Below are 25382 nucleotides of genomic sequence, written 5' to 3'. Positions count from 1 at the left end.
GAAATGTCCTGAAGTCCTAGAAATGTGCTAAAATCAAAGAAATGTCCTAAAATTATAGAGACATCCTAAAATCCTAGAAACATCCTGCAGTCTTAGAAATTTCCGAAAATCCTAGAAATGTCTTAAAATCCTAGAAATGATCTAAAATCATGGAAATGTGCCATAATCCTAGAAACACCCTAAAGTCCGTAGAAATGCCCTTAAATCCTAGAAATGCCCTTAAATCCTAAAAATATAAAATCCTACAAACATCCTAAAATCCTGTTTGGGACTGTTGAGAAACTGAGAGGCCCTCTGGACAGACAGAGAGAGAGGAGGTGAAGAAAAACAGAGACAACCTCTCATGGGGGAGTAGATGGGAAAATCATGCTTCTGGCATTAGAAACACAATTACTATGAGAATTATTTTGGATAAAAGAAGCCACCAAATGCAAGATGTCACATTTATTGGTGGTGATGGCTCAAATGGAGGTGGATTCAGGATTGTATGTGCTAAAGGTGTTTGCAGATGACGTCGCTGGGTCAGACACACTCCGTGTGGCAGAGATGATCCTTTTCCACTCTGCTAAGTAAACTGTACCTCAGTGTTTACTTCAGTCTGATCCCATTGGCTACAGCCCCAACCCTCGTATCCAGCTTCCCATCAACACACCGGAGACTGTGAGGAGTGTGTTTCGATATCCACTGGTGTATTCGTCATCTCTCTCCAGCTGCATTCATCTGTTTAGGTCTGCTGCATATATATCTCACTTTTGTATTTATGTTAAACCGTACAGGCAGCTCTTGCTACTTAGCGTGTGATTTTTGCCTCCAAGGTGACAGCGCTGTTATGTATGTGCTGCAGAGTGCTGTGGCCTATAGTTTGGACCTGGAAGCTAAAACTGTAAAGCTGCCACTACGGTTATAAACCACATTAGTGATTTACTTTAGTGGTAATGTTTCTCTACGTATGTTCGGCTCTGAACAGCAGTACCTCTCTTGTTTTGTAAGCGCTGCACGTGCAGGTGTTGTTTTACTTGAATATTCTCTTTTTTTCATGCGTCATCCCCTCTGCGCGCACCCATCCTCCCCTCTTCCTGTCCCACTGCCTCTCTCTTTCTCTCTCCCTGCTGGAGTTTGTTTAGACGGAGAGATAGTGGGGAAGTATATTTAGACAACATATATTCCACTGTCTGAACACTAAGCTCAGGGAGGGAGAGAGAGGCAGTGGAAGAGAAAGAGAGGCCGGAGATCGAGGAACAGAGACGCAGAGTGACGTGGCTAAAGACAAATGAAAGATAACGGCGTTGAAACAGAGAGAAAAGTTAAAGATGATTTGGAGTAGGGGAGAGATGAGGAGTGATGGAGCATGAGGGAGAACACACAGAGACAGGCAGAGAGCACATGAGTGGCAACACGTCTCCCCCTCTATTTTCTGTCACTGTCTCCAGTCTAATCTCTCAAAGATAACTATGACAGACGGAAAGAGAGAACCAGGGCGGAGAGAGAGAGGGTGGGAACACTGCCTCCCTTTCTCTTCTTTCTAAAAATGTACTGTATATCCGTCTCGCTGCCGTTATCAGACAGAGGCAAAGGAATGATTGTAAAAAGTGGAGATGGTTTAAGAAAGTTTGGCTCATGTGGATAGCACAGACAGTGATTTAATGTTTTCATAGAAATTATTATACAGTAGTTATTAGAGCTGAGTAATGACCCAGTGCCAAGTGGTATTGAGACGTCTCCAGTAAACAATACCTGCATTTAGTCGTTGTCGGAAACAAACCTCATATCTCCACATTTCACTGTTTTTCATAAAGTATTATATTGGTCCCTACCTCCTATCTCCATTGGATCCTTTTAAAAACAGTGTTTTTTTCTAATTCCTGAAAAATAGCGATTTTAGAGATAGGCTTGTGCCCGGTTTGTATACAACTCACAACTCACCTGATTATATTTTATTAAGGCTTAAAATATTGCATAATTAAGGTCATGGCTGCTTTGAGCAACTGGTGGGGACCGCCCTTGACAAGTCGCTACCACAGTGATAAACATTGTTTAGGTAATGTAACCATGGCGTAGCCCGAGATTCACAGAGAGTAGTCATAGCTTTCCCTGTTTTAGTGTTTTCAGTTCGTTATTGGTAATGTTTTGATCACCTAAAAATGTCTTTTGTAGCATTTGGTTGTGCTAAAAGGCCCTCTTAGGCAATGAAACTTAACTTACAGCCCGCAAGACAAATCCGTAAGTGTGTCGGATGGCCCCCCACCCATTTTCTAATACACAAAAAAAATGAAGTGATTTACCCTGGGAATTGTTTTTCTATTTTAAGTATACATAAGGTACCAGAGTGCATAAAACAGCATCAAAATAAATTTTGTTTATTTAAAAAAATCTTTGTAATGCCCTAAAATCCTCGAAACATCCTAAATCCCAAGAAGAGTCCTAAAATCCCAGAAACATGTTTGGGGCTGCAGAGGACAGTCAGTTCAGCATCTGCTTGGTTAGCACGAGCATCATTGGCTAACATCAGACACTAAGACGTTAAAGAGTTAAAAAGTCAAGACTCGGCTCTGAAACGGCTCTGCTCTGACATTAAACTCTATAACTGTTAAGCTAAATCACTTTTTCCCCCATATTGTTTGAATCAGAGTTTTCACATATGCTGATGACATATTGTTGTATGTCGGTGAAACATTTTCTTTTGTTTTTTCACACACTTTCTCACCATTTTTAATCCCATTTTACAGAAATGAAGTTTTTTCTAGCAAGCAAGTAAACTGTGATGAGTCTGCTGTCCCACTGAATCTGTCTCTGCTCTCCAAAGTATCCTGGAGCGGATGTTTACCTTCACTGAAGGACCACTACTGCATTCTTTAGAGTATATTTATAAGCTAACTATGTACCATAATTTCCCTATAAAGTTGTGGAAAGGTAAACATCCAGCTTGACTCAATTGCTTCACATGTATGACTTCCTCACCACTTCCAGCCACTTAGTGAGATGAAATGCACTCTTAACGTCCACGGATGAGGATATTTAACTCGCAAAGGCACAAACCTGAACATGGTGTCCCAGTCTAAACTTCAGTGTTTTTGTTGTGACTCACAACATGGTCCCAGATGCAGATTTACTCGGAAGTCTGAAGTAGGCCACTTTTTTGTCCTTCAGATGAGAGCTGCAGCAGTTAATGGATTTCTCTGTTTTTTTTTATTTCTCCTTTGCGGTTGTTTTTCACTGCATTTGGCAGTTAATTAGTCAATCGACAGAAAAGTAGCAAGTATTTCTATAAATCAGAAAAAAAAAAGTCAAACATTTACTGGTTTCATTCGTCTTATATGAAGGAATTTGATGCCTTTCTTTCTCAGATTTCGGATATCGTCATATCTATATCACAGGTGTTGTCTCTTCCCGGTGTGTAAGTGATGTAATTCCATGTGACTATTCTAGCTGTTCTATGATTACCTTTTACCCCCTTAGTCATTATATCCACATTATTAATGTTTATCTATCAAAGATCTCATTATGTAAATATGTGCCAACAAAAATGGTCAACCCTGCTATAACATGATATTGATGTTGTTGTTTTTAGGCAAAAGTTTTGTGATATTTGATTTTCTCCACAGTGCCCAGCCTTTTGCAGATTTCACTTTGAGCTCTGGGAAATTACACAGGGCATTTTTACACCATTTTTTGACATTTTACTGACAAAACAATTTGCCCATCGACAATATCGATTACTGGAGAATTATCTACAATAAAAATGATCGTTAGTTGCAGCCTAATCTCTGGAAACAGATATCTGCATATAAATGCAGAATCCTAATATGAATGGACACGATTTTTGTTTCTGAAGTGTTCTAGTTTCCCATTGTAGTCCATTTGTAGTCCCAGTAGTGTTGCTCAGTCACATGTGAGCTGCAGTAAAACAGTCCAGCTATGAAAAGGCAGAACATATCAGTCAAAATGCAGTGTCTCAGCCATCGGTTATGTCTGATAATGGGGTAGCTTTATGTAGCTTTTTTAAATTTATCTGCATATATCATAAAGTTTTATATGCTGATATCTGTTTATAGAGACATGCCAAAATGACTGGGGCACAGAGGAAGAAGTCTTGGACCAGATATCTGGTTGCTACACCGGGTCAGCCTAAAATATTAGCCCTCGCTCCCAGAGGCTTTATCGTCGTCAGACAAAATCCCACGGGTTCAGAGATTGGTTGCAGCTCTAATTAATTCATAATCATTCCATATTCTCTCCGCCCTTTCACTGAAATATTCCCTTTTTGGGGGGGTTGAAATGAAAACCAACAAAAAAATTGCAGTCCAGTTTTACTAATCCTTCTCTTCTGTGTGGAGGTGTTTCTCTTTTTTAAATTATACCTGGCGAAGCACGTCAGAGTAGAGATGTAAGGAACAGAGATTCAGTGAAAAGCATATGGATTTACTTAAAATTCATAACATAGTATACTCTTGGCATTCTCTCTTGGACATGTGAGGTGAAGGAAGGGTCTGGTATTTGACCTTTAGTCTTTGTTCTGGCCTATCTCCTACGGACATCTTTACTTTGAAGACGGACAGGGCTTTGGGTTACGTGCTGATGATGGCTAATGACGGGGAAACGAGGTCCTCCCGAGGTGAAACTATCTTCAGGGTTATTATGTGAGAATTAAGTGGCGTTGGTGTAATATCAGAATCCCACTTTGATTATTTCAAATTGTCAAAAATTTTCACAAAAGACAGGCTTTTGGAGAGAAACCTTTTTCTCAAACTGCTTCAAGGACAGAAAAATATCACTGTACAAAGAGTTTTTACCACAAGGTGTCATGCTGGTGATATTTATATATAACTTAATAGTGGGTAGATTTTTGTCGTAAATTGACGGAGAAATATGACACCGCAGCGAGAAGTCACAAATTCAGAAGCACAGAATTTGTCCTTTTAACCCTTGAACTCCCAGTGACAGAAACTCCTCCCTCCCGTCTGAAACCAAATCTATGACCCCGTACTCGTGCTATGAGCTCACGTTTATGGCTCTATTTCACACACACAAGCGCAACCCTATAAAACACACACACACACACCAGCTCTGCCCGAGGCCTTTAACCCCTTTAGACCCCAAATCTTTAACCTCCAACAGGATGACGAACAATGGAGCCACTTACTGCCTTCCTGTCTTTATCACCCATTCCTCTATCACTTTCTTTCTTCTTTAAAGGAAAATTCAACATTTTAGGAAATATGTTTATTTGCTTTCATTCCAAGGACAAGATTGAGAAGATCATTTTATGTCTGTGTGTTAACAGAGTGTTACACTGATGTAGAAATGGACCTCGTCAGTGAGGAGTGGGCTACAGAGGTCTTGCATAAACAAAATAAACCTACAAAATGTCTAGAAAGAACATATTCTTAAACATGTTTCCTTTATTAAACAGAAAAATGCAACCATACACCTTCTGAATTTAAGAGCTTTATTGCCTTATTAATTTACGCTACACGCTTTTTTCTGCTCTTTGGTTGGGTTACCATCCAAGTATACCGTAAATTTTAATTTACTTTAATTTTTGCTATTCATGTACGTTTTCATCCACTTTTGTTAAACAAAAAATATAACTAAAGCAAATTATCTCAGGTTTCAAACTGTGAAAGGGCAACTTCAAAATTCATACATAATAATTATTAGATGTAAAAGTATGTTACGAAAGTATTGTAACTTTTTAAGCACCTTTTCCAGGTACTTTTCTTGTTTGTTTGTTTGTTTGTTTGTTTGTTTCACTAATCTTTAAGTTATTTTCTTATAGTTTTCACTAATTTCTTGCTAATTTTAGGGTCATTTCTTCTTTCATGGTTTATCGACTTCTCCCCGTGTTTTTAGCAGAAATCAAACCAAATTGCTCAGATTTCAAAGGGTTAAACTGCTAATTACATTTTACCACACAAAAACTTTTCTTGCTTTCTCCATTTTTTTATTTTTTTTTGTTGCTGGGATATTATTCTCTTGAGATCCTCTGTATTCTCCGCTCGTGTATTTGTCTGCCTACTCTCTCGGTACTGAAGGACTTCAATTTCCTCTTTTACCTTGAAGCCATCTTCTCTTTCTGTGATTCTTCCCTTCTGTTCTCCTTTTCCGAGTACATCCCTCCCTGCTGTGCGTGCCCGTTGGGTTCCTCCCATAAATCAAATCTTCCTCGAGCTTATGTTTACACCTCTCCTCCGGGTATGCGTCTCCTGGGAAGGTGCAGCGGTGAATGCACTCACACAAGTGAGCAGCAGGGGAAATAGCTAATCACTCTGGTGCTGTCTGACAGCCGGGGGGGAAACCACATGGAAAGACGTTCATCGCCCAGCTGCATCTTCTGCACGCCAGGCAGAGAGCAGCTACACAGGCTCACGCAGATACAATCACACAAACTTAATACAAAACGTTGTGCAATAATCCTTCTATCCTCTGTGTTGTAGTTGGTGCGGACAAACAGTGCGAGCTGACCTGCAGACCTGCCGGCTATCGTTTCTATGTCCGCCAGGCCGAGCGCGTCACAGACGGGACCCCCTGCTTCAACGTCAGCTCAAACGATGTGTGTGTGGAAGGCCGGTGTCTGGTGAGTGTGTTTAAATCTGCACGTGTGGGAGATTTTTAGCTTCAGGTGTCTGAGCCCGAGTCCGTCCTGTCTAGCCGCGGGTAGACAAAGTCCAGAACCTCTTAGTCTCAAGTCTGGAGGTTGATTTAAGCCTGGCATCCATATTCAGAGTATCCCCAATTTTTTTTTATTATCCCCCTGCTCTGGGCCTCTGTGTCTTTCCCTCTTTCTCTCATCTGCACACTCTTGTCTCTGGCATCGGTCTGGGCAGCAACACAGGGTTCCTGCAGATCCTTAAAAAGTATAATCTAAATACAAGGCCCCAATTACCCAATTAGTATAAAGATGTCCTAAACCATTTTTTCAAAGGTCTTAAAAATGCTAAGACATTGGGAGAAGGATTTTATTAATCTTTTTTTCCTGACATTGCATCATGAAATCTCAAAATATTTGGTAATACATACATATTTTCTAAAAATAGTTTTCAGAATATGAAAATTGGTATGATTTCTTTCAAAAACACAGAAATAAAGCAATTAGCAACTTAACAAAAAAAAATCCAAAATTTGCAAGAAATTTGTAAAATTTGACTTTATTTTTTGTAAAAAAAAAAAAAATTTTAATAAAAAAGTGATGAAAAATCGAAAAAAAGGTAAATAATATTAACATAAAATAGTATTTGTATTCCCAATCTAACATAATTTTATAATTATAAACAAAGTTTGCTGGACATTTTGCTAAGTTTTTGATTATTTTCTTTTTCTTTTCTTCTTCTTTTTAGCTTGTTTTCTTTCGTCTTCTTGCCTGCTTGTCATCTTTTACTAATTTCTTTCAATTTAGGAGACAAGCCTTTTTTTGTACAATGTTTTAACAGAAATCAAATCAATTTTCTTAAAAATGTTTAATTTCTTACGAAAGACCTTTCTTAAGAAACCTGGATCAACTGATGTTGATCCAGGTTTCAATGGTTTAACGTCAGGCGGATAAGAATAGGGGACCCAACAACGCTCAAATAGCCCACATTTACCACATCTAATTATGTAGAAATAAACTCACTATTTTCAAGGCAAAGCAAACAGATACTTTTATCACATAATGTGTTTCTTGTTTTCCATGTGTTCCACTATAAAAATGTTTACTATTTTTAGCATTTGAAGTAGATCATCTAACGTTTTAACTTGACCAAAAAAGGTTTTATGTTGCAGTAAACATTTGGGCAAAATTGTCTCTAATAAGTAATTAATGTTGTTTTTTCCCTGTTTTGCTTATTACAACTTTGAGTGGCAATGAAAAGTCTGAAAATGTTCTAAATCTAACTCGCTTTAAGCTAAAGGGACCCTGCAGCCGTTACCAATCTACACAAACAACAGTGAAATAAACACTGGCGACACATGTGAAATGTCAACCACATTTTGGCAGCTTTTTCCCCCCTCATTGTACGAGCCATCACTCACATATTTTCACCTTCCTCTCCTGCCAGACTGAGGGCTGCGATGGCGTCCTGGGCTCCGGCTCTGTCATTGACAAGTGCGGAGTGTGTGGAGGGCGGGAGAGCTCCTGTCAAAAGGTGACAGGAAGCTTCCAAAATGTCACAGTTCCCCTTGGTTACTACAAGATCCTGGACATCCCTCCGGGAGCTACATTCATTAACATCACGGAGAGACGAGCCAGCCCAAATTACCTGGGTAAGAGCTCACACACACACACACACACACACACACGAAATCGTACACACACACAGTTTTAGATTTCTTACATAATACAGTTTATGTTCCAGTACAAGTGAGACGTTGGTGAGGGAGTTGCAGATTTGGGAATGTGATTTGGCCAACGAGCATGAATGCACTGGCTCGGACTAAGACTGTAAATTTTGTGGCTCACAGACTCGGAGCAGATAAAGCCTGTATTGTTAGAGCCCGTGAGCAACCAGTGAAGTGAGTGCGTGTGAGTGTTTGTCCTCCTGTTTGAAAACGAGACAGCACGACAGAATGCGTTTGTCTGTCTGTGTTTGAGCTTATGGGGGTTTTCCTGAGAATTCAACACTATGTAGACTTAACAAAGTCAAAATAAGAAACGAAAACTTAAATCTTGCTCAATTCCTCCTGTCTTCTTTTTTTTTAACACTCCTGTTTCTCCAGCTATGAGAAGCGGCACCGGGGCTTCAGTGGTGAACGGGCGCTGGGCTGTGGATCCTCCGGGGGAATACCAGGCAGGAGGGACTACTTTCACCTACACCCGACCTAGAGCGCAGGCGGAAGGGGAGGAAGAGAAGGGCGAGTCCCTCAGGGCTCCAGGACCGACCACCACACAGCTACAGCTATATGTAAGCACAATGTTTATCATAACCCTGCAAACATGAGCCTGGGAATGGCAAAATGAATTTAATGATAAGAATCAGACACACACACATAGACACATGTGTGCACACAAAGCATTTCACATCTCTATAACGTTGCCATAAGCCCGAGGCTATGCTCTCCTGCTCTGTGTCAAGATCTTTCAGATAGGCGGCGTTATTTCAGCATTATGGTGGGATAAAGACAGCTATACGAAAGCTTAGCCTGAGCCACGTCAGACTATCCACGGCTTAATAATAACAATTCTAACCTCAGGCTAAGATCTTATTAAAGAGCAGAACTCATCTGCAGCTTTGCATCCGGGAGCTACAGGGCAGGACGGGGTTAAAGAGCAAGCTTCCACCCAGAGCAAGAGTTTGATCTCCGCTGGAATCACCTGCATTTTTTAGGGCTTTGGGGGATTTTGGAATAAGACATGAAAAGACTGAAAGCCAATAACCACTTTGGTGGTACTGAGAGGCTGTTAGGCTCATTACACACTGGAAATGAAATTGGTGGAGGGATGAAAATGGATTTTTGTGGGTGGCGCCACAGAAAATAATATGAAAAAGGCAGAATTAAAAGTCTTTATTGGTTGCACACTCGGGGTGGGGAGGGATCGATATAGCAAAGTATTGCAATATTTTTGTGTGGCAACATCATAGATGCCAAATATCTTTTTTTGTTGCATAGATTATTAATATTACTTATAAAAAAATAATTTGGGTAGTCTACTACAATATTAAAATCAGTTTTTTACATTTTTTCGATACAATATTCTGCAATAAAAATTTCTGAGAGATAAACGGACTGAAAACTCTACAATTTGCAGTTGAAAAGGTAATGAATCACAATACATTATTGCAAAACTCAGTATATAGCAACACATTCAATATCGCAATTATATTTTATTGTGACTTAAGTATCGTGATATCGTATCGTGATACAGTATCGTGATATCGTATCGTGATACAGTATCGTGATATGGTATCGTGGGCCCTCTGGTGGTTCCTGCCCGTGTTGTACACTGGCTCAGCTGGTGATGAGAAGGGTGTAGCTGTGAGCTGTGTGAAGCTGAACAGCACAAGGTACAGCTGTTACTACAACCTTTGTTAAATGAGTACTTGGTTTGTTTCTGAATGCCGTCAGAAGTATTTATTAGTTTATTTACTTTTATAGTACTGAAAGCAGAGATCGACAGAGTGAGAAAGAGCCTCCAGCCACAAACAGCTGTTCTTTCGTGCCTCCCCGTGCTGATTTTAAAAGAAAATTGTTTATTAATTCCAAAAAAATATCTAGCGCTCTGTACTTAATATTCTTAAGTGAGTCGGATTAATAAATGTATTCTTTTTTTTTTTTTTTTTTAAATAACCTTATGTTGTTTTTATTTAGCCTTTCTGAGAAACATGATCCTTTGTGGATGATGAATGGTTGTCTCAGTTTCATGTCAATTCATCTTATAGTTATTACATTATAGAGGCAAAGTCCCTTCCACTTCGCTTTCCCCCCTGGCACACAGTTTAGGAAAAAAAATTATGTGCGGCAGTCAATAGCGAGAGGAAACAAACTTTTTAATTTCATTTGAATTGTGCCATATTATTACACAAAAAGATAATTTTGAAAGTCAAGAAAGTTGCAGTTTATCTTAGTACAGTTTAGTTTTGCATGAAACCAGTTAACCACATCTCACATTGTGCACTATATGACATCAACACCAGCTGGCGAGTTAACTTAGGAAACTTAGGAAGCTCTATTCCACATTCAAATGTAACATTATCTTAACTCAAATGTTTCATTCAGCGACTCCTCCTCTTTTTCCCGGCACGAAAAAACAAAAAGTATCATTGCTTCAGCGAGAAAGAAAGTTCTGACATCATTTATTTGACTTGAGAAGTCTCTTCACTGATGTTTTTTTGCAGTGTTATACCTTAACTGTCTTATAACAAACTGAAACAGGATCAAAAAAACAGTTTGTCTCTTGACATTGACTACTGGACATGTTGGTCGACCAGAAGGGGAGGGACTGATAATAATAATAATAAGAATAATAATAATAATAATAATAATAATAATAATAATAATAATAATAAACTTTATTTGTATAGCACCTTTTATAAAAGAAGTGCAGTACAAAGTGCATGAAAATAGAGTGAACAAGACAATTCAATATGAAAGGACACTTAAATACAGTTAAAAACAGAGAAAATCAACGCCTAGATCTCTGAAGCCATAAGCACCTCCCACTTCCCGACACACAGATTCACCACTAGTTGACGGTTAACCGAAATAAGCCTTTTTCATCTTACCCAAGAACATATTCCCATGGATTAAACCTCACTGTGGGTTTTATCTGCTCAACCCCCGGAAAAGAAACACCCAGTTCTGGCACCGTGGGGGTTAACAAACACGCCACAGTCTTAAAGCATCGACAGATTGAGCAAATGCCTAAATTACATTGACATCTGTGGCAGAAAATAGCAGATCCAAATGTTGTTGCCGTGGCACTCCAGCTGATTAAGTTTCGATGACCTTGACTGTGTTAAGTCTTGTAAGACGGTCCGCAGGGTTTCATAATAAGAAGGGGGACACACAGACGCGTATACACCCTGCTGAGGCATCCTGGAGCTTCGCTCTGGTTCCCTGCCAGAGCCTCAGCGGCTGCTGTGACTCATCCTGACCTCCGAGTGTGTTCCTCTGTGGGGATCTGGAAAGCTGTTAAAAGGTGTTTCTTGTCATTTGCTATTTCCACCTCTAATTATGTCTGTTGTCTCACCCTCTCCAGATCATTTTCCACAGGGAGAACCCCGGCATCGAGTATGAGTTTTACGTCCCGGTGGAGAAAAAGGAGGCAGAGAGGGAGAGGCTGATTGAGAGAGAGAGGGAGGCACCCAGAGAGAGGCCGAGGGAGCGACAGCCAGGGAGAGCGCCCCTCCGCAGTACGTCCAGCGCACCTCATCTCTCTGATTTCCCTCTTTTTGGCAAACTCTCCGACAGCTGTGTTTTCAGCATGTTTTTTTCCAGTAGCTGTGTTTTCGACAGTCGTGTTTTGCACATAGTTGAATGTTGTCAGTGGCAGAATCGAACTGTAAATCAAACATTTCTGTTTCATTCTTTCCAAATTACTCAAGGAAACACGAACCATGAGAATGACGGATGTGTTTATGGACTCCAAAGGGTGTGGTTGCGGGCCAAGTGGGGAGGGACAATTGTGCAAGTGTGTTTGTGTGTTTGTGTATGACCTAGATGGGAGGCTATCTGGTCCACATGTTCGCTTTCACGAGACCCTGACCTCATCATGACATCATTGGCGTCTGACTCACTGCCTTCCTCAATATTTCAACATTGCGCCTCTTTCCTCACACTGTATCGCTGTTTTCTCCTCCTCCTCCTCGTGTCTGTTTCTCAACGTTCACCTCCCACCTGTCCTATCCTTTCTAATTTGTATTTATGTCAATCTGGTTTTTTCCTCTCTCCCAGGTCCTCTCACTGTGTCAGTAGAAGACCCTCCTCCTGCTCCTCCCCCAATTTCAGTTCCTTCTTTCCCCTCCTCCTCCTCCTCCTCTTCCTCTTCTTCTACCTCTGTGTTTTCTGCCCCCTCCTCGGACCGATGGACACCTGAGAGGACGCGTCCTCGCAGCTCTGCACCTAATAGGAATGCTCGGATCCCCCCTCGCACCGACCTGCCGCCGGACACTCAGCCGCCGTTTGTGTGGAGGAGAGGAGGACTCACAGGCTGTTCTGCTTCCTGTGGCAAAGGTCAGAGGTCATGAAGGCCTCTTATAACTTAACATACATGTTTTGTTTTTATTCATTGCTCTGTGCTTAATTTGCTTCTACTTACATATTTTGGATAAAGTGACACCCCCCCCCTGTGGTTTGTAGGTGCAAGCACAAGATCATTTAATCAGTGTTTGTCTAATTCTGTGCATCTGTCCATCTTTCTTTCTCTCTCTGCAGGTTTTCAGAGCAGAGTCATTCTGTGTATAAACCGACACACAGATGAAGAAGTCCCGGACAGGAAGTGCGACTCTGCAGCCAAGCCGATTCCTGAGGAGGAGCCTTGTAACACGCATCCCTGCCCGCCATTGTAAGAAAGCAGAAAGTTACCTTGAGAGGATACACGTCGTATATGTTATTTTATATTCGTCTCTCTAGGAAGTGAAAAGAAAATGCATTTTCTGTCATTTATTATAATAAGAATATTTAATAATATAATAATAATTCAAACTGCAAATTGTCCTTATCAAGTCATCAGTTTCATCAGAGTCTAAATATGTGCATTTTATCATTTTGTTTTCAATACAATTTGTTTTTGACATCTGACATTTTTGCATTCAATTAAAAAGCATGGGTAGTTGAAAAAAAATAGAGGGGACTAGTTTAGTTTATTTTAGTATTTAGTTTAGTTTTGTGCATAGTTTAGTTTAGTTTAGTGTGTTGTGTGTTTTACTTTACTTTACTTCATGCCCAGTTTAAAGTGTCTGGAAATGCCCACTGGAACCAGCATAGAAACATTCTCTCATCTAATCCAAACTGGCTTCGTCAGTCTTGCCTTCACCAAGCTGACTGACAGCAGATTTTTATTAAACAAAAATAGTTTTCATGTCATCTCCATGGGAAGAAATCAACAGTTTTTGAACATATTGATTTATTGATTTTAATTCCCTGCCCACTGTAGCCAGTGAGGGGAATCTCACTGTAGAAACGATACGATTATAAGTCCAAAACACATACACAGTGAGATATTTGTGTTATTTAAACAGCTGATTTTTACAGCTGCAGCAGTTTGATTAATTTAAAAGAATATACATTTCTTTGATTACCGGTTCTTGAATATGAGATGTGAATATTTTCTGTTTTCCTAACTCCTCTATGACAGTAAACTGAAAATCTTTGGGTTGTGGACAAAAAAAAACAAAAAACATTTGAGGACGTTATCTTTGGGGAACACTGATTGACATTTTTCACCATTTTCTGGCATTTAATGGACCAAACAGCTAATAGTTGAGAAAATAATTGACGACAACAATGAAAATAAACTTGCAGCCCCACTGTCTATGCAGATTGTGCTTCACTAACACGACAAAAACAGACTTGAAGCACACACAAAAAAAGGCTCTCGTCTCACGGAGTCAGTGTGGACTGACACATTTAATAAAATGGAAGTGAATCTGTTCTGTGAGACTTGTGAGTGACAGATGTCAAGAATGCTTTTAAAAACACTTTCAGTGTGGATTGACTGTGAGATTGCTGTGATGGCACGATGAAAAAACATCCTTACAGACATCTTAAAACCCATAATTTTGGATGTTTGGCATCATTGTCAGTGCATACGTGACTTTGCTATTATCTGATAAAAGCATCTAATGCTGACCCACAGCGTTGGATGTTATTGAAGTATGTGAAGGCGTGTGTACGTGTTATTTTCCTGTAATCTGAAGCTTCTCCCTCACTGTTTCTCTCAGCTGGGAGGCCAGTTCGTGGTCGGAGTGCAGCGTGTCCTGCGGCCCTGGGGTGCAGCAGAGGCAGCTCCAGTGCAGGCAGAGCTTTGGCAACCGCTCCACCATGGTCCACCCGCAACGCTGTGCCAACCTCACCCCTCCAGAGTCCACGCAGACGTGTCAGCTCAGCGTCTGCTCCCACTGGGAAGTCAGCTCCGACTGGAGCACGGTACGTCAACGGCACCAGTATGCGACTGGTACATAGTACATCTGCTAATGGCTCTGCTGTGTACACTGTAAAATTAGATGTTGCTCAGAATCTTTAAACAAAACACAGACTGAATGACGCAGCGTGGGTGGAGATGGCTTAAAAAAAGAGAGTGCTTGTGTTTGTGGAGATTTAATTTTGGCATAGTTGAAAATTTTTTCATTAGGTCAGCAGACAACTATTTCAGTGCTTTGGAGACTGCTGCAGACACTGTGCCACGGGGTGGGCTTACAACAAACATTTTTATAAGATCATAGTTAATTTATGCTTTTTAATAAGTCAGTTACATATTTTGGGTATAATAAAAACGTATAATAGACATGAATCATAAGAGAAAGACAATGTCAACCAACAGCTTCATAAATTAACTTATTTTTTAATTGTTTTAACTTGTCTTATTCATTTTTCTTTTGTATTTATATCATGAATTAATATGCTTATCTTGAGTTTCTGTGTTCCTACTGTACAAACAACAGCCCTTTGGGAAAAAAAATGGATTAATTGATTGATAATCATCATTTAACCCTCTTGGTCAATTAGGGTTTTGATCAACTCTAGATTGTAATCAAGGTAATGCGAGTAATTTGTGTTGGATCTCTCAGTTTTATGACCTTTTCTTTCATCTGTTGTCCTCCATTCGTCACAGTGCTCAGTGGACTGTGGAGTCGGGAGGAGGACGAGGAGCGTGCGCTGCCTCAGCGATCAAGGCAACGAGGTGAACGAGAACGAGTGCAACTCCAGGGTTCGCCCACGAGGAAGTGAGGAGTGCAACATGGGCCCCTGTGTGACCAACTGGTACTTCACCAACTGGTCCAACACTGTGAGTAACACGGGAGCAACGGAGGGAAACATCGACAGCACTTAACAGTAATCCTCAACATGATCTTCCACTTTGTCCCTCAGTGTTCGGCGCCGTGTGGCCCCGGGGTGCAGAAGAGGGAGGTGGTGTGTCTGACTCGAGGAGGGGTCAGGGAGGGCGGAGGAGGAGGGGACTGTGTTGGGGACAAACCGGCAGAGATGAAGGCCTGCAACGGGGGTCCCTGTGTGCCGACAACCATGTGGTACAGCAGCCCCTGGACACAGGTAGGATGGATGAAAGAATAAATGAAAAACAGAGACGAACGGAGGAAAAAGAGATTTGAAGGACAAAATGTGTCTATTTCTTCACTGCAAGTAATTTGAATGTTTTTTTTAATTATTTTGGTTTATTGCTTTTTTGATGTTTCCTTTTATAGGTGTTAGTATGAAGACGATGATGTTTTGCATTGTGTGTTTGATGCCTGACAAAAGTTTATAACCAAAATGTTACATTTTAAGAAGTGCTAATTGTTCAGGAATTCACACTTTCTTATTAGTTGCTACAATTTTAGAAATCATATTTGACCCAAAGTGACCCCTTTTTTAATTAGCATTTTTCAAGTTCAATAAATAATTACATACAAACCAATAACATAAAAACACGGTTAACACAGAGAATATAAAAATAAGGACATATAAAAAATTAAAAATGAATAAACAAAAAAGAAAAAAATGATATGCAGAATAATAAACCATTCAGGACAGTTCATAAATCATTCACAGTTCACAAAATATTCAAAATTCATAAGAATAATAATCTCATGTTTCAGGATAATTTAAAGTTATGACTTATCCAAAATGGAAATTACTATGAGTTAGTGAGTACTAGAGTAATAGAGAAGAAAACGGTTCTTTATGTTAGATATTTAATCCATTTCTCCTGTCTTCAATTTTTTTCTGCCATTTTTGATTATTTAAATTGTCATCTCTTGTTACTTGTTTACCCTTATAATTAAAAACTTTTTTTTTTTTGTGGGGAGTAAAAGTAAATTCATATTGCAGCGATACCCCCGTTGTGATCCTGGTATACAGATTTTTGTTCTTTTTCCAGTGCAATGTCCGCTGTGGGAATGGAACTCAGAGACGAGACATCATTTGTGTCCAGAAGATGGGAAACGATTTTACTGTCACACCAGCCAGCGAGTGCGCTCATCTGGACAAACCTGCTGCGGTCCAGGAGTGTGAGAAGGGAGAGTGTGAGCCACAGTGGTTCACGACAGAGTGGAGCGCGGTGAGAGACCATCTGAGAATAAAATGACGGAGAGAAATGATCAATCAGAACATGTCGCTCTGTATTGAACTATGTTGCTCTCTCCCTCTTATTAACAGGCCTTTTTAAAAGTTATTCAAATATAAATATCAGGTATTAAGTTATTTCTAGTTTTATTTATTTATTTATTAAGTTAAGTAGTTTCCTTCCTTTCATGTGTCAAAATGTACAGAATGACAGTAAATTAAAGTTGAACCTTCAGCAGACACAATTAGTCAAGACAACTCTACAATAATTATTTCTAGTTTTACTTATTTATTTATTTATTTGTCATTTGTATTGTTGTAGTTATTTAGTACAGTGTCACTTTATCATACGCTGCAGGACCTGAGGTACTAGTTTTGTTCTTTTTGTGTGTCAACATGTACAGAATGACAGTAAATGAACCTAAAACAGACACAACTGGTCAAGATAACTATGTTTTAATTTATGACTGTATTTCTAACACTTTCTTTGTTCTCAGTGCTCACGTTCTTGTGGAAAAGGCTTACAAATGCGGGAGGTACGGTGTCTCACACCGGACAAAAAGCACGGCCAAGAGTGTGATTTGAGCACCAAACCTGCGCAGGAGCAAACCTGCAACATTATACCCTGCAGTCCACAAGTCTCAGGTGGGTGCGTCACAGTGTGACTGTGTATCCATGTGTGTCTTTCTCGCCACCAACCTCTCTCTCCCTCCGTCTCTCCGTTCACAGACGAAAACTGTCGGGACAGACGTCACAACTGTGTGATGGTGGTTCAGGCTCGGCTGTGCGTCTATTCCTACTACAAGGCCAACTGCTGCGCCTCGTGTACCCAGAGTGCTCAGCGGGCCAAGAGGCACTGACCAGCCCATCACGCAAACAGCCCAGGTGTGCCACAAATCATGGATTAGGTCAAAGGGCCGATCACACCTGAAATGATAAATGCGTAGAAGGACAGCCCAGAGTAGATATAATCCCAGTGATGGCCATCAGAAAACATTTAGCTATTTTCTCCTGATTCTTCAGGTAAAACACTGTGAAAGCAGCCGGTTCCTTTTTCCCAGTTCTCTGTATAGGAACTCATATTGTCTTTTAGAGCCACATATTTCACTGAGATTGCATCTGTTTACTTTGTGTTAGCTTTAACAGGTTCATGATGTGTCACACACGGGGCTGAGTGATGCATTCGCTGCGATTTCTACTCTCATTTCTGAGGCTGAGAGATTATAAAGGAAGGTGCCTACTGAGGACACAGCTGTGTTTCAGCAGCAAATTTAGCTTTTTTTTAAGATTCTTTAGGATTTTAAAGGTTTAGTGTGTCGGATTTAGGGGGATTTATTGGAAGAAATAGAATTTAATATAATAAAGATGTTTTTTTTTAGTGTATAATCACCAGAAAATAAGATTTGTTGTAGAATGAGCTGTCTATATCTACATAGGGAGCAGGTCCTGGCTCACCGAGTTTGCAATGTTGACTCGCTATGTTTCTGCAGAAGCTCAGAACAAACAAACCAAACACTGGCTCTAGATGGGGACAATCACGTTTTCGTGTTGGCCTCCATAGTTAGCAGCCCGTCTGCAACGAGCAGCATCAGAAAAACACTGATTTTGTTACATGAAAGTGCTTTATTCAGTGTTTTTACCGGTTAAAATCACCGGGTGGGTCTGTTTTGGAGAGGAGGAAACCTCTGTGAATAATTAGACTCCTGAAAGTCTGGGTGTTAAAGTCCGGGTAAAGTGATGATTAAAATGTGTCCTGAGTTTGTCACATCACAGAAAGATGTGTTATTAAACACCCGACCAAATTTGAATGACCAAAAAAAATCACCAAGTATGTAAAAGAAGGTCTCAAAATCCTGAAAAATGCACAGTATTCTTAGATCTGAAACGCTGGGGGCGTGTCCGCTGGAGGAGCAGAGGCCACGCCCAATCGTTGTACTATGCTAATGATGCTTCTCGTTTTCATACTGCTACATTGTCAGGGGCGGGGCTATGCTGAGTGTAGTGCATCAGCGAGCTATGGTTTTAGACCCGCCCAAAAAATCTTAAAACAGGATAATGGTGAAAAAACAGTCAACCGTATAACTCAACAATTCAGTATTTCATAGTTAAGGGTCTTTGTAGCATGTTTCAACAATCAGTTTCCAGCATTTAGAACGTGTTTTGAAACAAATCGCTGAATTCACTTTACCCGGACTTTAAGTTATCAGAGAAAACTGGGCTAACAGCTCGTCTCTGATATGCCAAACAGCATTGAAAAAACACTGATTTGTAATGGCAAATTGCTTTATTCTGTGTTTTTACTGGTTTAAATCACCACGTCTGCTTGTTGTTGAGAGGAGGGGACCTCAGCAGAAAATTCATCTCCTGGTAAAAACCTCTTATATAATAAACACTTAAGGATTTTTAACCAGGAGATGTTTCAGCTGGTGCCACTAAATCCCCCTAAAACTTACACACTTCTCCTTAAAAACAAATGTAGTTAGACATGCATACCACTAATTATGAAAAAAAAAGTGCTGATCAAATAATTACCGTGTGTGCTAGTTAAACTGTGTATACTGTAGTGCTACGTGTGCTGAAGATCTACTGGAATAGATCTACTGTGTTTCTGCACACTGCAGACCCCAGCTAGAAGGATGTCATTAACATATCGTACGTCTTTTTCTGTTTGCCAAAAATGTTTTTCCTCAAGCGTCCTCTTATTGTTCAGTTCAGTATTTGGACAGATGAACCAAAGGAGTGGGGTGACCATGGCAGTAAGTGACCAAATATATCAGAGCGGGAAGAGGGGAGATTCTTCCCAAACAAGAAGGATGATTAGACATGGACGTTAAACAAGCAGTACAGATTCTGTACAGTCCTGCAAACGTATTCAAGTCAGTTACATATACATGTAGTGTTTTTAAAGTGGAGGCAGACAACATTTCTTAATGTTTTAAAGTGGTGTTATTGTTTCGTTTTCCTCGCGACTACCAGAGTTTCCACAGGTACTACGGTTGTTCCACCGTCTGCCATTTCCAGGATAGTAACTGCAATAAATTGCAATGATATTAAAGAGAAAACAGAAGTGCTATCCTCCTCCTGTTTTGGTTGTGCAATTGTTGACGCACTTCCTTTGTGCAGTAAATCGAGCCTTCATTTTCCAGGAGATCGTACCTGGTGGCAGACAGCTTTGCAAAGCGAGGCTTATGGGGAACCAATATTTGTGAAATCACCGTTTACTTAATAATGATGCGTTAAAGCAAAAAAAAAGTTGTCTGTTTTCACTTTAAAGAGAGCTGTTGGAGTTGTTTTAAAATCCACAACTTATGTGTGGAGACTCATAGTTTTTTTTACAAGACTAAAGCTGCTGCTCAGTAAATAACCAACAAAAAAAAGAAAGAAAAAGAAATTATCGAGTGATAAGACTGGTGTTGTTGTATACTTTTCTCCTTGTCAACAAATCACACGGAAAGACCAAAACAATGTGTGATGATGTTGATCTCTTAGAAGAGTTCACAATAATTTTCTGGAGACAGCTAGGTTTTACTTAAAAAAGAAAAAAAAAAGAGTAAAGGTGCTTTTTAGGGACTATTTCAGCTGCAGATTAACCCATGTGGTTTTGAGAGGACTTTCAGAGAAATAAGCTCATCAGCCAGTATGTGTTTTTTCAAATAATTCCTTGCTAATAAGAAAAATATAGAATATTGCCTTCAGCTATGAAGTTGGTGATGCACAGGTTTGGAGATGCAAAACAATTCACTACTCCGTGGCCGACCCAATCGCGGGGAAATGTTGGTATTGTACGTTTCTGTAAACCGCGGACACGTTACATTTGCATGTTATTATGTAACGGATACAATGAAACTTTGTTCCTTTCAAATTTTAGCAGCAGAGTGTTAATGTGTGGTTACATTTAGGCGCAAAAAACACTTGTTTATGATTTAAAAAGATCATGTTTTGGCTGAAGAGGTGTCTTGGTGCCATATAATGAAAATTTGGTTGTTTTTTTTTATGTTTCAACAATGCTGTGGTTAAGGTGTGGTTAGGTTTAGACACAAATCCATTTAGTTATGATTGGAAAAAGTTTGCGCAGTTTAGGGGACACTATCCTGGCAGGAAAAGCAGTGATTTCTGCAAAAAAAACAACCGCCTTTCATGCCACTCTTTCGGCAAGAAAAGCAGCAATGTCTTGGTAAAAAAAAAAAAAAAAAAAGAAGCTCTTAAAGTTTAAAGCCATGCTGGGAAAAAACAGGTCATAGACAATGTCACTTTAGAAATGTATGAAACATGCAAATGAAACGTACAATGTCAACATCTCTTCCAGCGACTGGGCTTCACTGACCTAATTCTGCAGTTTAGTCATCACAGCACCATGACGAGTGCACCGAGGTATTAAAAAACATCTTTATGTCCTCCCTGTCTCCTCACCTCATCTCAGTATCTTTTCTTTTTGCCTCCGTCATCACTGTCTTAGGAGGAGATGATGATGATGAATCTGTCCTGTGAGAATAGGTGAAGCCAGAATTAGGAAACCTCATGTAGACGGAGAAAGCTGCTTTCTTACAAACAGTCCTTTAATGAGTTCCTCATGATCGAATGCAGTCGTTCTGCTTTGACCTGACAGTAAACCTCTGTATATGTGTATAAGTACTCTTTATGCTTTCTTTTTCTCTATTTTTACTTTGCTCTTCACACACACACAACACACACGTTACACCCTGCCCACTCAAAGGTGAGGAATCTGTATATTTGTCAGATATGTTTTAATGTCTATAATTTCTTTGAACATAGTCGGTGCTTATGTTGTATTACTGAGTAGAGCTATCAGAAGTGTTGTTGTAGACTGCATTTATCCACATCTAACTGTCATATATTTTGCATTTGACAAGAGAATCAGTGACATTAACGTGCGTTTTGGATGTTTGCGTGTGTATGTGTGCTTGTGTGTGTGTTTGTGGTTGTGTATTGCGGCTTTGAATGTGTCATTCTTGTCTCTAATCCCTCGTAGTAAAAAAAAAAATTACTTTTTATATAAAAACAAAAAATGGATAGTAATTTATCTATTATCTAAAGAACATGTAATTTATTTTGTTTTAAGAAGCTGTAGCGAAATTTCTTTGTTACCACCAGAGTTTATAAGATTGTTATTGTTGATACACGGACAGATTTTTTTTTTTTTATCATGCAAAAACAAAAAACAGTGTGGAAAAATTATTATCTCAAAGCTTCATTTTAAATAAAACAACACAGATATTAAGTGGCATGTCATGATTGCTGTTGCACATTGATTAAGGGTTTATGTAGCCGGCTTCCTCCAAACGATGGCGCTGTTGAGTCTCATTAATGAATAAAAGGTTTGTCTGCAGGGAAATGTTCCTTATCAGTTCAAGTCTGCATTGTGACCAGTTGTTTGTTTTTAAATAAGAAAAGTGGTTTTTGTCAATTTATTGACTGAGCCTGGATTTGCTTACGAGCTTAATGTGGTCATCCAAAAAGATATTTTAATGAATGAATGAATGATAATTAATTGACCAGGAAGTCTCTTGAGATACAATGGGCCTCATGAAAGATGCAAAATGCTCTCTTATTTTGCTCATATCCACAATTTGTTCTTATTTTGTTTGTACCAACTGATTTCTGGGGTTTGATGTTTTTTATTTTTGCTCTTCTCTTTGGTGGGAGTACATTTTAAGCATGTGCATAGCACTCTTACCAAGATAAAAGAAAATCATTTCAATTTCAGAGTCCACAAATTATTTGTCCATTTCAAGGAAACATGCGTTTTGAGCAGAGGAACATTAAAAAAATATATAAATATCAGAAAATCAAAGTAAAATTGTTTTTAGAGTAGTTATAATTATTGTATTATTATCTGTGGGCTAAAGAAATAATACCCATCGTCCTTAAAGTGTCTTGAATTTATTTTCTTCTTCTTTTACCTGCAATGTTTGAATAAGAAAAGATGTTGTTTTTCCAAAAAGGGTTAGGTTTCATTTGGTAAAACTATATATATATTTATATATGTCTTGAAAGGTCTCAAAAGACAAAATTTAAATTAAAATAAAAATAAAAAATTAAATTTAAGTATCTGATAGCTGTAGACATCTTGATATTGGTCAAGTTTATTTTCTTTTAATAATTTTTGATTGAATTGATTTTTTTAAATTCTTAAATACATTTTCCTTATTGCATACTTTTATTTATGTAACATTTTGAATGCAGGGCTTTGGTAGTAAGTATTTTTACAAACATGCAGAATACAAGAATCCTGAAATCGAAGCAGCTAAATGGAATTCAGCTGTTATTAATATGATTATTTGCACCTATGTTTTTCCTACTGTGACATGTGACGAGTCAATAGGGAGCATTACCTGTGTTAATAGGTTACGATCAAGTGAGATTCCTTATTGAGCACACCTGGGATCTGGATTGTTAAGAATGTTTGCTACAACTGGAGTTAACTTCCCTACTTTTTAAATATTTTAACAGAAATTTCAGAGAAAATCTGAGAAATTTGAGGCGTATAATCTGTCACCTGGCCAAAATGGCACCGTAAAATCAGAACAACACACAAAAAAATTATAATGTATTTTTCAGTGTCTCATATGGGGGCATATGAGTTCATCATGCAGATTATTCCAAACCCACAGTGCACAATACGAAAAAGCATTGTTTGCCAAGTTCAGAGAGGTCAGATATGTCTCGATGCCTGAGGTGTAAATGTAGGAGTGTCTGGGAGAGTAGGAGTATGTTGAGCAATGCCAAAGCAAATCGAGTGGAGGCAGAGAAGTTTGAAAGTTTAAAGGGTCTTGCTACATTGTAAGATTAAAATTTTCCAATTCAACTCGATTTATCTGTCACGGGAAATCATCATATGAATACAATTTTAGTGAAATGCAATCTATCAAGTTCCTTCATTTTGTGCATTTAAATCAGCATGATAAAAATAATTTTGTCTGTTAGGGGTGTCTTGAGGAGGGTCTTTATTTAGGACTGAGGGTAGAAGCTTTTCCTGAGTCTCCCAGTGCTGAACTGGTGTACCTGGTACGTTCTTCCCGGCCTCGGCAGGGAGAATAGTGTCTGCAAAACACTCATCTAAGTTGCCTGTAGTTAGTCTGTCTTTGTTTCTGTTTGTTCAGGTTTATTATTATTATGAAGATTGCATTTTTTTTTGTTTTCTAGGTTTCTGTGTTCCTCTCCTCCTGTGTTCCTGGGCTGCCTTATTTGTCTCATTAGTCCTTCCTGCTCCAGGGTTTCTCTCAGCCAATCAGCTCCCTGCCTGTTCTTCACCTCATTCCCCTCACCTGAGCTTCATCCCCTCATCAGTCTAGTTTGTATTTAAGTCCTGGTTTTCAGTTCAGTCTTTGGTGGATCCTTGATTTGGTTGTAAGATCTTTAGTGAAAAGTGAAATGTGATCTAGTGGAGTCCTTCGCTCCTTTTACACTGCCTGTTCATGGCGAGAATATAATGTACTTGTGCTGCCTCGCCAGTCTGTACCTATATATGGTACAATCGTGGAATGGGGGGACAGAATTGTCTCACCTTTAAGCCACAACGGGGGGTAGTAACACCACCAAAACAGTGTCTGTACAAACAGGACAGTTGGCAAGATAGGACTATGGGCAGGACGTGAGTGATGTTGCGATGACATGTTATGTGTGCAAACCACTGGGGGAGGTTTAAAAGGCAGGTAGCAGCAGTTGGCTAACTCAAAGAAGAAGAACAGAGGCAGTAAATGTTCACAAAGTGGGAAAACAAAGAGGTCCGGGACCTCCGTACCCTCTGAGCAGAGGATGCGATCAGCTGCCACATAACAGAGGAGGTAAATGATTGTTATTGTCATGTTTATGCCATTGTTCATGTGTAGAAAGTGCTGCAGACGTGCATGTTTTATGTCACACAAGAGGCAGACGCTGTTGTGTTAGATGTCACACCCGTCACGCCTCTTTTGGTTCCACGAAACTGGCATGCCATTTAAAGTCACACTGCAACAGCATGATGCCGTCGGCATTTGGTTCTGTTTAAAAATACAAAGGAGGCATAACGAAGGGACTCTGTAGCGGCCTTATAGCACAGTCTCTGTGTTTTAAAAAAAAGGGCATTTAATGCTTAATTTTCTACATTCTGGTGAATTTTTATGCACCAATTTGTGCATTTTCTATCAATTTGTTTTGTAAATGTCTTTGATTTTGGCTGCTACTGTGCTACTTTCTTGTAGTCATTGGTGGGGACAAATGCGTATGTTGTAAATATTGAGGACATGTCCCCTTTGTCTCCCTGAAATGTACACCTACGGTGACATGTTAACTCCTTACTATCATAAATAACAGAACAGTGTCCTCTCTGTCCTTAATCTGAATCAAATATACTTTATTGATCCTTGGGGGCTTCCAATTAGAAGCACAAGTACAAATTATGTAAAAAATATAAAATAGAGGTGCAGTAATTAAAACAATGTTAACACTAAATTATAAATATGAATATTGTGCCGAATGCTGAGTAAAGTGTATAAAAATATCTAAGTATGTGCCTTATGCAACAACACAATGTATAAAACTAATATGTAAGTTAGAAATATGTGTATGATGCTACAATGTACAACACTAGATAGATAAATAAACATATATAGAGACTAAAAATAATGTGTAATGTTATCTAAAGGCCCTGCAAGAATTTCTACGGTTTTATATATATTTATATTCTATTT

The 25382-nt window shown here is 39.3% G+C and overlaps 1 protein-coding gene across 3 annotated transcripts in view; it reads left to right on the top strand.

Moving 5' to 3' along the window:
- Positions 1-25382, top strand: part of adamtsl4 (ADAMTS like 4) — a 58564-nt gene that overhangs the window by 31637 nt on the left and 1545 nt on the right. Inside the window, exons 6-18 of one of the 3 annotated variants that reach the window (XR_015777948.1) lie at positions 6435-6574; positions 8034-8238; positions 8692-8876; positions 11672-11825; positions 12367-12645; positions 12847-12976; positions 14355-14559; positions 15245-15418; positions 15502-15681; positions 16508-16687; positions 17190-17337; positions 17422-17577; positions 23857-24497. Coding sequence is in view for 2 of the 3 variants with exons in the window: in XM_042489443.2 (XP_042345377.2) it covers positions 6435-6574; positions 8034-8238; positions 8692-8876; positions 11672-11825; positions 12367-12645; positions 12847-12976; positions 14355-14559; positions 15245-15418; positions 15502-15681; positions 16508-16687; positions 17190-17337; positions 17422-17552 (2111 nt within the window). In the remaining variant the exon portion in view is untranslated. Of the gene's footprint in view, positions 1-6434; positions 6575-8033; positions 8239-8691; positions 8877-11671; positions 11826-12366; positions 12646-12846; positions 12977-14354; positions 14560-15244; positions 15419-15501; positions 15682-16507; positions 16688-17189; positions 17338-17421; positions 21932-23856; positions 25317-25382 lie in introns of those variants that run through there. The other 2 variants (XM_042489443.2, XM_042489442.2) reach the window with 2 other exon arrangements.

This window comes from Plectropomus leopardus, chromosome 11 (genome assembly GCF_026936395.1).
Source record: "Plectropomus leopardus strain MGB_pleo_1.0 chromosome 11, ASM2693639v1, whole genome shotgun sequence".
Taxonomy (NCBI): Eukaryota; Metazoa; Chordata; class Actinopteri; order Perciformes; family Serranidae; genus Plectropomus; species Plectropomus leopardus.
This window is presented reverse-complemented; position numbering and strand designations above follow the sequence as displayed.